The sequence below is a fragment of the Artibeus jamaicensis genome, unplaced genomic scaffold, assembly GCF_021234435.1.
Source record: "Artibeus jamaicensis isolate MK-2021 breed Jamaican fruit bat unplaced genomic scaffold, CSHL_Jam_final scaffold_3307, whole genome shotgun sequence".
NCBI classification, from domain to species: domain Eukaryota; kingdom Metazoa; phylum Chordata; class Mammalia; order Chiroptera; family Phyllostomidae; genus Artibeus; species Artibeus jamaicensis.
Window position 1 is genome coordinate 382833 of NW_026522040.1, and position 17153 is coordinate 399985.

General features: G+C 43.1%; 1 protein-coding gene across 1 annotated transcript in view; it reads left to right on the forward strand.

Annotated features, from left to right (window-relative positions):
• The window catches only part of DGKI (diacylglycerol kinase iota), a 309526-nt gene extending 303742 nt beyond the window's left edge, over positions 1 to 5784 (forward strand). The window contains exons 33-34 of the mRNA XM_053657112.1: positions 265 to 364; positions 4042 to 5784. Of these exons, the coding sequence (XP_053513087.1) occupies positions 265 to 364; positions 4042 to 4158 (217 nt within the window). The 3' untranslated portion in view covers positions 4159 to 5784. The remainder of the gene's footprint in view (positions 1 to 264; positions 365 to 4041) is intronic.
• The last annotated feature ends 11369 nt before the right edge of the window (positions 5785 to 17153 follow it).

Below are 17153 nucleotides of genomic sequence, written 5' to 3' on the forward strand. Positions count from 1 at the left end.
CAACATCACCCGTCCTAATTAACCAACACTGTTTAAATAAGAGGCTGGAGTCAGATACTGTGGTTTCTTGATGACAAACTCCAGACATTCCTGGCCACCCCTCCCCCACTTCCCCCCACATGGGCCCTGCCTGCTGCCAAGGTCGAGGAGCACAGAGCATCATCAGCAGGGGTAGGGTGCTCCTCACCCCTCCCTGCACCCTCCACCCTCCCTCGCCCCCCCCAGCCCCCTTTATGGGTGGTTTCCATGTCGTCTTTGATTTAGGGGTGAGACCGCGCTGCACAAGGCTGCCTGCCAGCGGAACCGGGCCGTGTGCCAGCTCCTGGTGGACGCGGGAGCATCTCTGAGAAAGACGGACTCCAAGGTAACTTGATGAGCGAGTGCAAACATCCACCCGTGGGCCCAGATCGCAGGCCCCGTCGCCTTTGCTTGTGCCCGCAGCCAAGGCATCCTTTCTGTGCTCCTGGGAGTGCCGGGGCCCAGGAAAAAGGAGGAAAAAATAAAGTGCTTCATTTAGAGAAACTGCAGTTTAAATGTATAATCACAAAGGGAGGGTGTGTGCTCGCCTATGGGGCTTTATAAGCCGAATAGTGGGGAAGTAAGGTTCAAAGCCCCAGGAGAGGGGTCAGGATCATGTTCGAAGACATTGGTCTGGCCTCCAAAAAGACTGGGGTTTCTCTGTCATCTGCTTAATCCAGTATAGCTTGAAATCTGTGGTTTGTGTGACTATCAGGGTGTCAAAGAGGCTTCCAACTGCTTCCAGGGTGCGAGGTCAAGCTGCTCCAAGAGTGGTTCCGGTTCATAGACAGCACCCAAGGGAAGGGTGGAACGCCAGAGCAAAGGCCGTGTTACAGCTTTCTAGGACTGGCCTAGGACTGCAGCCCATGGCAGAGAGCAGAGCTGCCACAGGTCAACCCCCGGCAAGCCTGGTCAGCTCTGGGAATTTTCCAGCACCCTGGGGAGACTCTAAGAAAACACAAGCCACTTAATTGGCGAGGGTGGGGAGGGAAGAGGAGAGAGAGGTGGAGGAGGACTTCATTCAGCAGGTAGTGAGTAATGTAAGTTTGGGGCCAGTGAATGCAGCCAAGGAACAGAGCAGTGACTTAGAAGCCTAATAAAGGCTTAAGTCCCATTAGCCTAACGTAACTGTTGAGTATCTATTTATGTGCACTTCCTTTCCCTGGGGTTCCCTCACACCACAGCGTGTGTTGGGAAACATTCCTTGCTTGTGTGGCCCTCTTTCCTGTCTGTGGCAGTCCCGTGACACAGCGCGGAATTCTCCACTTCCTCCGTGACCTCCCAGGCCCTTGCTTGCTGATTGAGGTCCCCGGCCACCTCCCTACGCTTCAGGCACACCAAGCTGGCCCGTTACCTGTCTGGTTAGCTAATTGGGGATGCAGTTCCAAATGGCAGGTCATTACTCAATGTGATACTCTTCCCAGCTAATATTTGCCCTCAGATGCGATGATGAGAAACCTCCATGAGAAACACAAGCCGTGTAGGCGGGACCAGGGGAGCCGGGATCCCAGGTAGATCCCGCCTCGCTGGGGCCACACAGCCCTCAGCAGGGCAGTTGCCTGTTCACCACACAAAAGACTTATCTCACACTCAACCCACATAATAAAAAAAAGTGAGAGGCAACAGGAAATAAAAAGATATACAAAAGACTGGGCGGGAGACTGAGCCCCTGAGCAGAGTGCTCTTTTGTTTTCCTTTCTAAGTTTTTGTGTCAGATTAATGGGCACAGTGTTCCTTGAGATTTCTTCCTATTCTGTGTTCTGTACATGTGTGCTCTTTTCCAAAACACAGGCAACGTTATTATTTTTGTGGTTGCATCTGTTTTTCTTGCTCATTTTTCTTAGTCATAACATACATGCTATTGTATAACTTTTCACCCGATATTATGTTCTGCAGATCTAACCATATGAAGTACCATAGTCACGCTTCATCCTTTTCAGGGGTCCTTTGTTTTTCCATTTTATAATTTGATGCTAGGTGAAACCGTCAGATATGATCATTAGGACTGAATCTTCTGGAATTGGGGGGGGGGCGTTGAGGGGAGAGAAGCAATATCTTGAGACTGTCTCTTCATAGAGAACAGTTCCTTTAAAATCATCTCAAAATCCCACCCTGGTCCATCTCCCTGGATATTCGGAAGCTATAGGAATTCCAACCTCATTAATATTGAAGTAAAGACAAGAGAGTCTACTAATTCTTTAAAGAAGTTGAATAAAATTACTATAGTAACTTTAAGCTGGTAGATAAATGTTAAATCCCAATGAAAATAAAATTTTAGAAAGAGCCCAGAGCCAGTGTTATTCCCTTTTGGTCCTCTGCCTTACGTACCGCTGGAGGCCACCAGGAACAGAATTACTGAGGTGGACACGGCCCAGCAGGACAGCTGAGCTGTGGTAGAGGACACTGTCATCTTTTGTGCATTTGTACACAGAGCTCTTTTTGTTTTATTTTTGTTCATTTGTTTATTTTATTATTGTTCATGTACAGTTGTCTCCATTTTCCCACCACCACTTCCCCTGCCCCACCCGCCCCCACCTCCCACCCTCAATCCTACCCTCCTTTGGCTCTGTCCATGGGTCCTTTATACATGTTCCATTCAAAAGAACCTGTGCACCCCGGTGTTCATAGCAGCACAGTTTATAATAGCCAAGTACTGGAAGCAACCTAAGTGCCCCTCGGTAAATGAGTGGATCAACAAACTATGGTATATTTACACAATGGAATTCTATGCAGCAGAAAGAAAGAAGGAGCTCCTACCCTTCAAGACAGCATGGATGGAACTGGAGAGCATTGTGCTGAATAAAATAAGCCAGGTGGTGAAAGACAAATATCATATGATCTCACCTACAAAAGGAACCTAATGTACAAAACAAATAAAGAAGCAAAATAGAACCAGAAGCATGGAAACAAGAAATAGATTGACAGCAACCAGAGGGGAAAGGGATATACTGAGCTCTTTTTTTTAGTACAATGATCAAGCCTTTCTCCTTTCCTGAGAACCCACTATCACTTATTTAAATAGACAAACTATGTTACCAAACAAAAATGAAAGGTTTGAAGGGGTGTTAAGTAATATCCGTAAGCATTCAGAAGAAAAAAATCTTCCCTCCTTTTATTGCTGATTTCTGTTCATGGGCCTCATTTCAAAAACATCACGTGTGCATGCCTCTGTGTGTGCACATACAAATATACATATAATATTAGAATAGGCTACAAGACATTATATAATGCAGAAGAGCATTTAATGACAAAAAAGCTTGATGTATTAAGTGAAAAAGCATGTTATATGACAGCTTATAAACAAAGCATGGTTTTACTTTGATCAAAATTATTATGTGTGGAGGTAGAAAGAAAATTAGCTACTCCATAGAAGGTTAACAATGGCTATCTTAGTATAGTGGATTATATTTTAATTTTCTTCTTTATGCTTTTCTGCTTCCCAAGATTTCTTTGACCAACATCCATCACTTTTCTAGTCAGAAGTTAACTCACTTTTCGGAGTGATGAGAACGTTCTAAACTGAGAAGAATGTTCTAAACTGAGGAGAATGTAACTGAAGTCTTTGAAACCTGCCAAGAAACCTTTTCAGATTGTTATGACCGACCCGTTCTCTCAGCATCTGCTTGTTGCTTCCCAGACGGAGTGTAACAGAAAGACTCCCAAACTAGAAATTGAACGCCTGCTTCCTTATTTATCTACTCACAGATTTCTAGCCACCTTCTTCCAAAACGGATCTGAGTTCCCACACCCACTGTGCTACCATTTCCTGCTGTGTACCCAGACTCGGTTTCCATAGAGGAAAACCCCACCTGTCAAAAGTCTCTCTCTCCTGCACTCGCCCACCTGGCATGCCCCGGGGGAATGCTGCTATTAGTAGATTCGAAGGCGTCTCCTGAACTCTAAAGCCGTAAACACGGAAAGACCCTTCTCAGTGAATAGTCTTTGAGTATCTCTGTTTCTGTGGATTAAAAAAAAATTCACCCTAAGTGTTTGTGTTTCTTTCCTTTTCACTTTTACCCACAGGGGAAGACACCTCAAGAAAGAGCTCAGCAGGCTGGGGACCCTGAATTGGCTGCTTACCTAGAAAGCCGGCAGAACTATAAGATCATTGGCCATGAAGACCTGGAAACTACTGTTTGACCCTGGGAGACGGGCAAAGAGAACCTGAGCGAGCGTATCACCTGTGCCCTCCTGGCGATCGGGCAGCTCCCCTGGAAGAAGCTGATGGAATCCATAAATCCATCTCTCTCCTGCAAGAGTCTATCTGAGATTGCGCCACCAGTTTTTAAGGGCTACCGAGATGTGCAACCAAATAGGATAGCCCGCAAAGGATGAGGCAGGATACCTGGAGATTTGTGGAACACGAGTTCCGCAATATTCGATCCTTATCGCTTCCAGCAAGTAGCATGAACTTCTGTGTCCACCCATATCATTTATGTTAAAGAGTCAAAGGATGTTCGTATAAAAGGCACTGCTCCCTTCTCCTGCTAGGCATTCACCTTCCCCTACACCACACCATTTTCCTGTGACCACCCATCCTTTGAAAAGATGCGACACAATCTCTTCTCTTTAACTTCAGTCTTTGAAGACCACAAGGCTGTCTGAAGATCTTTGAAAACCCTCTGGATGCCCTGCAGAAATTGAACTGTTAAATCACTTCCATTTCCAACACTAAATATACCAGGACAATTAGTGACGTTTTTTGCATGTCTCTCCTCCCTCCCCAGTCCCTTTCCATCACCTAGGAGCTGGGAGGTGCCACACTGGTAATGTCAACTTCTGTATTGTACCTCTGAGGTATGGTCAGGTGGCATGGGAGTCGCCTGTTCTCAGAGGGACCTCAGAGAGGTAACCCAGGGGTTAGCCCTGGTTGTGGGGCTGTCGCCGGTGGCCACAAAGGTCGGATTCAGCTTGGGCTGTTTGTACAGCTCCGTACTGCCTATGTAGCCATCTTTGCCTTTTGCTGTGATACAGAGATGAGCAATGGGTTAAGCAAAGGCCTGAGGCTGGTTTGCAGAAGCGCTCAGCTCTAAGTGCCGTTTCCACGGCAGAGCAGAAAACCACGTGCGGGAACTGCGGTTACAGGAAATGGAGCTCTACGCCAGTGCTGACTTCTAAACTTTTCTGAGTGATAATGGAAAGCAGGCAAATGGACTTGAAATACAACAGCAGAAGCAAAAGTAGCAACATATGTCAAAGAAACTCACTTAAGTACAAAAACAGTCCCTGGAATTTTGCACAGAGGCTAATAAATACAGACTCTTGGGTACAGCAGTGAGCGGGAGGGGGCCGGTTTTAGATTTTCCTTCTAAGTTTTGGTTTTCGTTAGCCCAAGTACGTCTTGTCCCAAGGACAAAGGCTTGCTGCGTGAGTTTCACTGCCGATATTCAGGATGCGTGGCCCTTTCTGATGGATGCCTCACCTAGTTACTTGTCAGGTCCTGGCAACACTATAGCCCCATTTTACATGTGCAGGGGAATCTGATATATTATTTTCTCTATTTTCTTCTATCAGAAAGTTCTTAGTGCAAACCACTGTGGGAGCCCAGCCAGGAATGTCTCTCTGGCAGTGGAGTGGTAACTCCTAATCCTGCCTCAGAGCAATTGGTACTCACAGGTGCCTCTCTTAGGGACTCAGTGATCATTACAATCTTAGGGGGGAAAAGTCTTCTAACTTTTGGCGACAATGTCTACTTGACTTGCGTGTGAGTCAGAAATGAATGTGGTGACCAAGGGGTTTGCTTTGAATTAAACGTCTGTTTTCAGAGCTCTTCTCCACTTTGCTCGTAGACACAAGCAACATGCTTCCTTACTGTTTCTGCATGTCAGCATAAACTATTGTTTCTCTCCATTGAATTTCACGTGGTGACATGCCGCTTATCTGAATCACGTTTTGATCACATATCACCTTGAAAGCACAGATATGATATACTATTCCCTAGGAATCGCCACTCAGTGGATGGGGGTTGAGTCTCTCCTGAGTCGTCTCAAAATCAATGGCTGGCATTATTTTCAGCTGTGGGAGGAAGGGTTGGATGTGAATAATCTATTTCCATAGATCGCTCTTAGAAATGGAACTATCGTTGGGGTTTTATGGTGAGGGGAGGAGGGACTGCACTAGATTGGTTCCAGAAGCTGGAAAAAAATATGCTGTTGGTGAATTTAATCACTGGGCTTCTGCTGGGAGTTTTCAATTGGTGGAACCGTCAAGGAGATGTTGTGATGACAGAAATATAATCCTTAAAACAGACTGAAAGCTGGCTTTAAATGGTGCCTTCCATTCCCTAGATTAAGCCAAACGTTTAGCCGCATGGCCAGCTACCCAGACGCCACTGCTGGGATGAAGGACTATTTTCATCACCTCCCATCTCATATTTCTCTGTGATGCTTCAAAGCAGCTCAGAGAAAATTTAGGGTACAGGTGGCCCAGGGCCAATTCCAATAGCTCCGATGGAAGTCACGAGTAAATCTCTGCAATGAAAATAGATGACATACTGACTGCTGTAGGGGTCTTGGAACATTTGGAAATTGTTCAACCCACCTCCCCAAAAATAGTAATAGAATCCTATGTTATTTTTTAAGGTTTTATTTATTTATTTTTAGACAGAGGGGAACAGAGGGAGGAGGAGAGGGAGAGAAACATCAGTGTGTGGCTGCCTCTTGTGTGCCCCCTATCAAGGACCTGGCCGGGTAACCCAGGCATGTGCCCTGACTGGGAATTGAACCAGCGGCCTTTTGGTTTGCAAACCGGCACTCAGTGCACTGAGCCACGCCAGCCAGGGCGGAGTCCTACGTTACTGGTGGAGAACGATGTAGGACCAAGGCAAATATCTCTGAAAAAAGCAAACACCCCCAGGATTTGGGCTTTCCAAAAACAAAAAGTCAAAAATGAGCAAAAACAGTTACACAGGTAATGGCTTCTACATTACATCTACTCCCTGGAGCATTTTATTTTTTTAACTGATCATTACATGTGACAGTCCTGGCCTTTAGAAAGCGCTCCGGTCATATGCTGCAGGAGTTTTCAGCTCTGAAATCAGCTTAGGCAGATAGCACCTCAAGAAGTGCAGAAGCAACTAGCCTGGCCCCAGTCTGAAAGCCCACATAACTTTCCTTTAAAAGACATAAAACGATATACCTGTAGAAATGCCATTTTCTAAGAAACCTACTGAAACCGGCACAGAGTGGCTGGCTCAGCTGCCAGGCCTCTGTGTCTGGCTCCGAGGAGCCCCCTCTGCGTCTGCGCCCTGTCTGCTTTGGGATACCGTTTTTAGATCAGACCGATAGAGCCATGAGAAATGGAGCCTTATGAAAAGACAACATGATATAACCTTAAAGGCAGTCATTTTTTTTGAAACCTTCTATTCCAGTTTTACACCATTAATGAAATAGAACCCAGTGAAGCTGTGCTTTATCACGTTCAAGGACATGATACAGCACAGGAGCCAAGGAGGAAATAAACACCACGGCTGGGAATTTCGCTTTGTGAGTGCTGGTTACCTCTCTAGAAGTTACAAACTAAAACAGATGCAATTTTTGAAAGAGAAGTTAGCTTGCGAGCCCAGTTGTGAGGTCAGTGATGACTGATGGGAAGCCTCGCATCCCCAGATGCCCCCATCTGTGCATCGGAGCTGGCTTTAATGTTTAGGCAGGTCCAATTGCATGGAAAGATGCTTAAAAGGTAGTTAATTTTCATGTAGACCCAGTAACAGTCTCTTTGCTGGAGGATTTCTGAAACGTATGTATTAGATTCTCAAAATGTCCATGTCTTGGAGAACGTGGGGCAGCAGCTGGATTTTTTCCATGTCACCTCTATTTAAAATATTTAGATTTTTTGAAATTATAAAAGCAGAACCTGCTTTTTATAAAAAGTTCCAAGACCATATAGGTGAGTAGCCCATGCAAAGCGAAGTGTTCTTCTGTGTTTGTGGTGTCCTCGTCCCACTTTCCAGAGATCGATAATGCTGACCTAATAAACTTATAAACGCTGCTGCTTATAAGTCATGTTAAAAATACTCTGCCTACACTAGCCCACCTCCTCACAGAAATGCATTTGTTTGTATACATATATGTGTATATATACTATACACACATATAAAAAAGAGAAGACGTTTCAGAAGCATGCTGGTCACCTATATATGCATAGTTAACACCAACAGCCCAAGACAAGGTAACGGAGAATTTCCATGTATCCATTGCTATTTGTACTAAGCTTAGTTCTATTACTGCATCGTACTGCAGTTGCACATGGCCTTTGATAGTGCCTGTGTCATCAAATCCATGACCAAATGGTCTTGCAACTGCTTATGTCACCTCCCATAAAGCATGGCACCGACCAGAACCCAGAAACTTGTTTAGATCTCAAGCGGAGGGTTTGTTCCTGGGCGATGCTTGTGCACTGCCTCAAGCTGAGGTCACGGGACTGGCGCTCCTAGGGCTGCCTAATGATGTTTAATTAGGGTCAGCTGTTGCTAGGAACGTGTAGGGACTTGGACGTGGGGTGGGGGGGCGTCTGAGGAGCTTGGCTTCCTTCCAGTAGGAGTTGCTAATGAAATCACTGAAACAGCAGGCTATCTTCTGCAGTTATGCAGTTTAAAAGTAAAATAGATCATTGTGAAATTGGCTCATCATAACCACTGACTAAAAGGACTAATTGCTCTACTTCAAGGGATTATCGTCATTTTAGGCAAAAAAAAAAAGTCTAGGATATGCATTCAATTAGAGAGTTTTTGAACTAATCGTAAACTCTTGTTTATTTAGTGTAAAGCACCCCAGGTGTTACAGAACCATTTCTGAATCAACTTTTCATTCTCTCAAGTGCATATTCCACTGCTTCTGAGTCCTGCTGTGTTTTCTCGGCCAGGCCTCTCAGGTTGCCCTTGGCACCCTCCTCCCTTTGAGGATCCTCCTGGTCACTCATCTCTGGTCCCTCCCATTGTCTGGCCCTGGCCACAGTACTGCTTGTAGGCTTGCTCTTCTGCCTTCAGTAATTTTTCTCATGCAGATACAAAATCACCCTCAGCTATTATACTCAAAAGTGGATCAAAATGAAATCACCCCCTGAGACAAATATCCATTTTGCCTGAGGGACAAACAGATGTCCCCTGACCTGGATCGTATCCTAGAGATCCAGGAGCCTTCCTCTGAGAAGTGACCTGCCAGACAGGGTTGGCAGATGTCCGTGTCAGTCACCTCAGGGGGTAGGAGAGGCTGCCATCATGAAAGCTTCTTCCGCATTGAACAATATCAACAGTGTGCCCCTGAGAAGCCACCTGTTGGCTGGGTTGTGTATGTGTCATAGTTCTGTGGCTGTCTGTGGACTTCAGGCTGTGTCCCATAGTTTAATGAGAAACCTGAAGACAGGGACCAAGCAAGGCATTGTGCCCTGGGATGACCTGTTCTCCCAGGGCACCGAGAACCATTGAACTGGTCCCAAAAGAGAAGCAGGGGAAAGAAAAAAGAATTCTGAGGCTGTTGAAGCATTACATTTTAAAAATAGAGATTTGAATACTGGATGGTATCTTCATGGTGGACAGATTCCAGTTTATTTATGTCTGTATTCGGTGAATTCAGTCATTCAAATACAATCAGTGTGTATGAATCAGTCACACATTTGTGTTTTTAGTCATTTCTTTTCAATATACAACACATTTGTCACATACTCTGATGCAGGCACCCTCCTAAGGACATAATTAATAGAAGGAACAAATCTCTTGACCTCACAGAGCTGACAGCTCAGGAGAAAAGACAGATTCCGCCATGCGGGGCTCTGTGCGGGAGCAGCCCCTGCTCGGCCGGCAGCGTGTACTGGGGGCTCAGCCGGGGCTTACAGGGCAGGCCCCTTGAGCCAGCGCTGTTTCACTCCTGTAAAATCGGAAAGGAGACTGTGAATGTGCAAGAGAAATAGTGACATTTTGCAGTTCCTCTTCCTTGGAGTCTTGGCAGCCTTCTTAAAATTGTGTATGAGACCAAAACTTTAAGGCGCAACTTAGAAACACTGCTAAAATGAGAGCTAAAACTCATCCTGTATCTCAAGGATGTAACTAGAAAGTAGGCAAAATTTGCAATGGGTTAGGTTAAATATAAGGAAAGTGAAGTATACATATCGCCAAAGAGTGGAGTGGGCATCCTAATAAAGTTATAAAATTCCAGCCACACGACCGCCTTAAGGAATGTTGTGTCTTGGGACCCCTTTGCCTAAGGGAGCTGGAATTAGATTCTGTGACTTTTTAAGTGTTTCTTCTAAAATGAGTTTGTGGAATGGCAGGATTTCATTTGGAAAATTTATGAACATTTTTTAATCTTTGAAATACCCCTTTGTGAGTGAGGGGCTTTAAAATCTTAGGGACAATGACCTTTAGTTATAATTTAAAACATCTTTAAGTCAACTAAGCCTAACAGTAAGAGCTATTGAAAAGAAAGTCTACTAAGAGGTACAACTTACTCAGAAATACCTCTGGAGCATTATGCATTTTGATGAATGTTCGTTCTTAAGCATTCTTCGTAATTCCTAGTAGAAGTCTGTTTTACTGTCTGTCTGTCTGTCTGTCTAATACAAAAAAAGTGCTGTGATTTGATACACTTAGAATTAAATGTAATCTAATGTAACCACGGAAGAAAATTCTGCTTAAAAGATATTTGGAAGCCCAGTCCATACCCATGAAAGGCAACCTTGGGAAACGCCTTGGCTTCTGCTCCTGGCATGCTAATCGCAAGGGGTAGCTTACCCATAGAAATAAGAAAGTGATGATTCTGGGTTTTCTTCATTTTCCAGAATTTCAATATTCGAAGCCAGATGGCATCTGCAGTGGGAGCCTGTGGTGGTGGGAACAACTGGAACTATCTTGTTTCTCGATCTTTAAGTGAAATACATATCATTTTCAACAGAAAATAGCTTAAATGACTCAAGGCTATACTGTTTATTATAACAGTTTCAGTAATCTGAAAAATATCAGTGTTTTAGCATTTTGCTGTTTTTTTTAAACACTTTTGGTTTTCAGTACCAACGCATGAGGTGGATAATGCCGATGATACATTTTGGATGAATAAATGGAATATCAGAGCAGTGAATTTGACTTGCATGGATTTGTATAGTAATTGGTAGAATTGCAGGCAGACCTATGATTCTTAGAAATTACAGATCGACATGCCTGTAATAGATGTTTTCTGAGTAAATAATTTTCCACCATTGTCTTCAGTATTGCTTTACATCAATCATTTGGATTTCTGTAAATTAGAAAAATATTCACCCTTGATCCCACTAAGAGCTGGTGGTTAGAACTGAGAATGTAAAGTCACAAACATAGAGCGTTTGCTATTAGCAGCTTACTGTCTTGGACATATTTCAAAGGGAAAAGAAGTCACACGTTTTGGTCCCAGGGTAGAATTCCCAAGAAGAAATTACCATGGAGGGTGACTTACTAGCTTTTCTACTTGGTGATTTTGAGCATTTGAAAATCTTAGCACTGCAGTTTCTCAAATAACATTTGTTTCAATACCATTTTGTTATAACATTGATGAGATGCCATAGGAGTTTAACTCTCCTTTGTATCAATTAGTCTGTGGGAAAATTGCTTTCATTATACATCATTTCACTTAAAGTCATCAGTCGAACCTATAATTGATGTTAAGTGAGGACTTACTGTGCTGTTTTCTCTCCTTGGAAGTCACCAGCGAAGTGATATTATTTCATTGTGCTGCACCAGAAAGCATTGGAATGGCCTTGCCATTCAAGGCCCCATACTTCTAAGCCTATGGCTGGGTTTGCAAACCTGTGTGTCATAGGCAGTCACGTCCATAGAGGCCTCACACACCTGGGCGAGGTATGCTGTTCTGGAAAGGGAAAGAGCAGACAGGCTTGAGATATTCTTCCATTCTGAATCTTGCACTTCACGAGGCCTCTCTCTGGGATGACTGGTGAATATAGACAAGAGTCATGTTTGATCTGGAAAGCAGTCACCATAGGATTAAGACTAGGAATGTTTGGAGGAGACAGGCTGAGTTGGACTGTCAGATTCAAGTTCATCTGTAGGGCAGATGATTTGCAGACTGAAACAAGGACAGCGAGACTAGGCACAGATGTGAAAAGGAGTAGCTTTTTACTTACAGAAGGATTTATTATTTTCCTAAACAATGCACCCCCCCCCAAAAAAAAAGGATCAGGATTTATAAAAAACAAAGAGAATTTATCACAGCTAGTATTTCTTCTAGTATTTAAGTAAAAATTGAACGACTGAATCAGGGATCATGTGAAAGCAGTTCCTTAATTAGACTAACAGACTCCTGTGATATTTTGCAGGTTTAGGTTTCTCTGACTTCAGACTGAAACAGAGCTCAGTTGGAGTCCCCCCTTCCCCCAGGGTCCTACCATCTAGATGGCAATGAAAGCGAATGACTGTTTTTATAAAAACACCGGTCATTGCAAATACATCCCAGATCATTTAGAAGCAGGTACGTCATGATCCTAAAGCAATTTGCTTCGTTTACACACACACTCAGTTCAATGCTAACCAGCTCCCTAATCACCTGAATAGGACATGTTTCTACTAAGTCAGAACAGTCCCAAGTTCAAGAATGAAAGGGAAAACAAAGGATCTGCCATTCACCTTCCTTTTCTTTCTATCCATTTGTTGTTTGGGCTGTGCAGCTGGGATTGTGACCTGAAGAAAGAGCAAAAGATCTCTCTATGTTTTGTGGTGAAAAAGCAATCGCGGAGGCAATTTCTGTAACTTACTGTTTTTAATAGGGCTTAACCTCATATCGCCAGACTGATGTGTTTATCATGTTTCTGTTTAAGTGGCCTACAGTTTTAATTGCTCGTCTTTCCTTCCATAATAACCAGGCCTGAGTCTTATATTTCAAGGCAGTTGGAGGGGGAGGGAGTCAGCCTTGAGATTGTCTGAAGAAGTGGCCCCAATACCTGGAGTCTAGCTCAGGAAGCTGCTCCCATCCCTTCCCCTCCCCCTTCTTTTTGCCCCTGGCTTGGGAAGGTAACAAAGAGCAGAGTGATAGGAAAAAGAAAAAAGATCCTCAAGAGTAGTAGGGTAATAAGGCCCTAGTCTTAACACAGATTGCCATGGTAACCCACAAATAAATAATATAAGCCCTCAGCCAACTTTGATCCTCATGAAAAACAAATTTGGCAGATATAGAAAAGATTGAACTTCATCAGAGTGGCTTCAAGGGGTGGCGTTATGAAATTTTTAATATATGCAGCTTACAAGAATTAGATTATGTGTGGAATTCAGGGAGAAACAGCTCCACCAGGAGAAGAACTTTCTAATCGAATTTTCTAAAGTAAGGGGTTGCTTTTTAAAAAGTTTTTCAAATCCTCCTAGGAAGTTAGACCTGTCCACAGGCTTGTGTTGGTCTACAATTTAATGTGAGAAAAAGAAGGATGATTTAGGGAGTTCTTTACCATTCCAAATATGTTCAGTCCTAACAGAGTCAAAGAGTGTCTGCTTTTCTCATTTGGGGGTTTACATATAGCTTTTCTTCTTTAAAAATGAGAAAGAAAGGAAATGTTTACAAATTGTCTTTTCTTGGAAAAATGAACAGATAACAGCCCTAAACTGTTTTACCCTAAATTTTCTTAACTTACAGGTGATTCGCTCAAATATGTTGGCAAAATCTATCACTTTTAAGACACTGTCTAGCTTTGGTATTTTCTGCTCCTTGTAAAATGACTACAAATAATTCCTGACCTTTTTTTGGGTTGTGTAAACAATATACATTTTCATTCACTGCCTTCCCTCTCCCCTCCAATCCCGTGAATAATTTCCAATGGAGCCAGAACCTGGACTGATGCTTACTGGTATCCTGATGGCAGGTTGGGACGTGTGGGGCTCTTACCACCCTGGGAAGTGATATTTGAAACTTTCATAGACAAAATATCCTAATAAAATTAGAATATTTTGCAGAACGCACCTTTGAGAACGTTAGGGTTCGAATTACTCTTAGTAAAAGTTAGCTATGCTCTTGTCTATGTAAATTACTGATAGTGAAGTGGGCAGCCATGCGCCTGAGTATATGGACCACAGCTGATGGCAAGGGAAGAAAACCATTCCTTTGAGAAATAGAGAAGACGATCTCAGTTCCGCAAGAGTGGCCATAATTCACTTTGATTTCTGAGTGGGGAAAGGTTCCTGGCCAGCCAGGGTGCCCTGGCTGTGGGTAGTCCACTCCCAAAGGCTACATCTGTACAAAGAGTTTCAGGCACATTATAAAGGGCTCTTTCATAATTTCCAATTCTGCCCTATCACATCCCAGAGCCATGATTTTGCAAAGCTGGCAGCTGGCAGGTGGCATAAAATAAAAAGTAGCAGCTGTGGCAATGGGCCCATGAAGTTTTTTCCAGGTACGGTGGGATCTAGATGATATGAAGCAGAGGGAGGGTGGGTGGGAAGGGTTGGGTGGGGAAGGGAAGAATGGAGTTTTTTGTAACAAAGTCATAAAGTATTTTTCCCTAATTTTCTTGCATTTCCTATTTATATAAAGTATCTTGATCACTGTGTTGCTCTACAGAGATTTTCAATGGAATTAATTTGGGAGACTGAACTAATCTCTGAAAAAGAAATGGACTCGTTACAGTTACTTTTTTGGATACTTTTTCTGTATTGTGAATTGTGTGGAAATGTACAGAATAAAACATAAGAAATATAATTAGTTTCTTTTCATCTGTTACTGCTGCTAGATATAATTGGCGTGAATACTGTGCTTAATGGTGGTTAGCTGAGATTTTCAAAACCAGGAGGTAAGAGGAGAGTCGGCTGTCAGAGACGCTGTGCATTAAAGGGGCTCACTGATGAGGCAGAATTTTTTTTTAAATGACCTCCACTGCCAGGATGGACTCATAGAGGCCAGGTTTGCCCTCCCACCTAAATAAAAACATTTATATGTAGTAAAACAATAATTGTTAAGACCTCAGGCTAAAAAAAAAAAAGAATAAGCCCTGAGAGAAGGAGATCAAGTAAGATAAGCTCTATGATTACTCTGTTTTACAGACTTCAGAGTTCCCAGGCAGAGGGGAAACTGAGGCAGAGCCTGGCAGATTCTTTGAGATGGAGAGACAGAGCTGAGAGTCAGGGAGACCAAGGCAGCTAGAGCTTACAGAGCAGAGAGAACAGCATAGAGAAATAATTGTACAGTTCTGCACAGAACCCCCCAAAAAATTCAATAAAATACGTATGTATATGAGGACACTACCTGAGTCTGCAGATGGAACCATCCAGGATGCTCCCAGAGACCAAGGAGCAGCTCCCACAAGGCTGGGGATGGTGGCCATCGCCACTAGCCACACTGCACCCTTACCATCCACTGTACCCACAATTTTTATGTGTTAATAACACATGATGATCTCTGGTTTCCCTCTCCTGCCCCATTTCCTCTTCCTCCCTGTCACAGAGCTAATCTCTGGGATGGCTGTGAATGGATTTCAGCGCATCCCCATTTTTGCTCCTCCCACCTATCAACCTCCGTTAACTCTGTTCCCTGTCCCAGCTGTAAACGTTTGCATTTTGTACCAATGTTCCAAGCTCTATCTATTGTCAGAGTTTCTGTTCTGAAGGTTGAAAGCCAAGAACACAGAGTTTCATTGGTGTGCCACGTGAACATGTATAGAGCAGAAACTGTGCGGCCATGACCTTTGCTTCTGAAACCTTTCAAGGCCCTGACCCCAGTGCCAGTGAAACAATGTTCCTGTCATCCGGAGCAGACAATTCCTCTGTTCTTACTTTTCAGTTTTTATTTTTGGGGGATTGCTCTGCTTCATGTTTGGGCTCTTTGATAGTTTTTATGAATTTCTTTCTCTTGGTGTGGGATATCTTTCTTCGTTCTTGTTAAAAGATAAAACACACACAATGTTTTCAATATGTTACCAGTATCATTTAGCCACCTAGTCATTTTTGGAACCCATTCTATTCTTTTTCCACAAGAAATTTTTCTTAGTTCCCACTGGCTTCTGGTTCTAATTTTGATTAGTGGTTTCCTGGGCATGTTGTATAATTACCACTTTACAACTTTATTTTTTGGACTTTTTTCCATTTTCTTTCTTTATTTTTTATTATTGTTGAAGAACAATTATCTCCATTTTCCCCCCACCACTCTCCTCTGCCCCACCAACCCACACCTCCCACCCTCAATGCTACCCCACCTTTGGTTTTGACCATGGGTCCTTTATACATGTTCCTTCATGACTCTTCCCCTTCTTTCTCCCATATCCCCCACCCCTCTGGTTACTGTCAGTTTGTTCTTTATTTCAGTGTATCTGGTTATTTTTTGCTGGCTTGTTTGTATTGTTGATTAGGTTCTACTTATAGGTGAGATCATATGGTATTTGTCTTTTATTGCCTGGCTTATTTCACTCAGCATAATGCTCTCCAGTTTCATCCATGCTGTGATGAAGGTAGGAGCTCCTTCTTTCTTTCTGCTGCATAGTATCCCATTGTGTAAATGTACCATAGATTTTTGATCCATTCATTTACTGATGGCACTTAGGTTGCTTCCAGCCCTTGGCTATTGTAAATTGTGTTGCTATGAACAACCTGAAGAGGGGAAAATCCACACAAGTTCAGGAAGCACAGAGGGGTCTCAATCAAGATGAACCCAAGGAGGCCTACTCCAAGACACATCATTATTAAAATGCCAGATTTCAAAGACAAAGAGAATCTTAAAGGCAAAAAGGAAGAAACAGGAAGTAACATACAAGGGAGCCCCAATAAGGCTAGCAGCTAATTTCCCAACAGAAATACTAAAAGCCAGAAAGGAATGGTAAGACATATTCCAAGTAATGAAAAGCAAAGGCCTGCAACCAAGAATACTCTACCCAGCAAGGCTATTTTTTCATTTTAAATGAATTATTTAATTATGTACATCTGTTTATTTTATTTTGTTTTTCTGCTTTTTTGGACTTCTATATGTATCTAATCACTTCTTGACTCATGCATATTTCTTCGTTTCTTGATTTGCTGGAATATAGCCACAGGTGGCTTATTAAAACTCAGCACTTGGGAAATACATTTCGTGAGTTCTTGCATGCCTAAAAATGTCTTTTCTTTCCTTTACTTAAAGTTTGTCTCACTTTGGAATTCTGGTTCGAACATTATTTTTCACAAGGCCCATATGCTTTATGAAACTAGA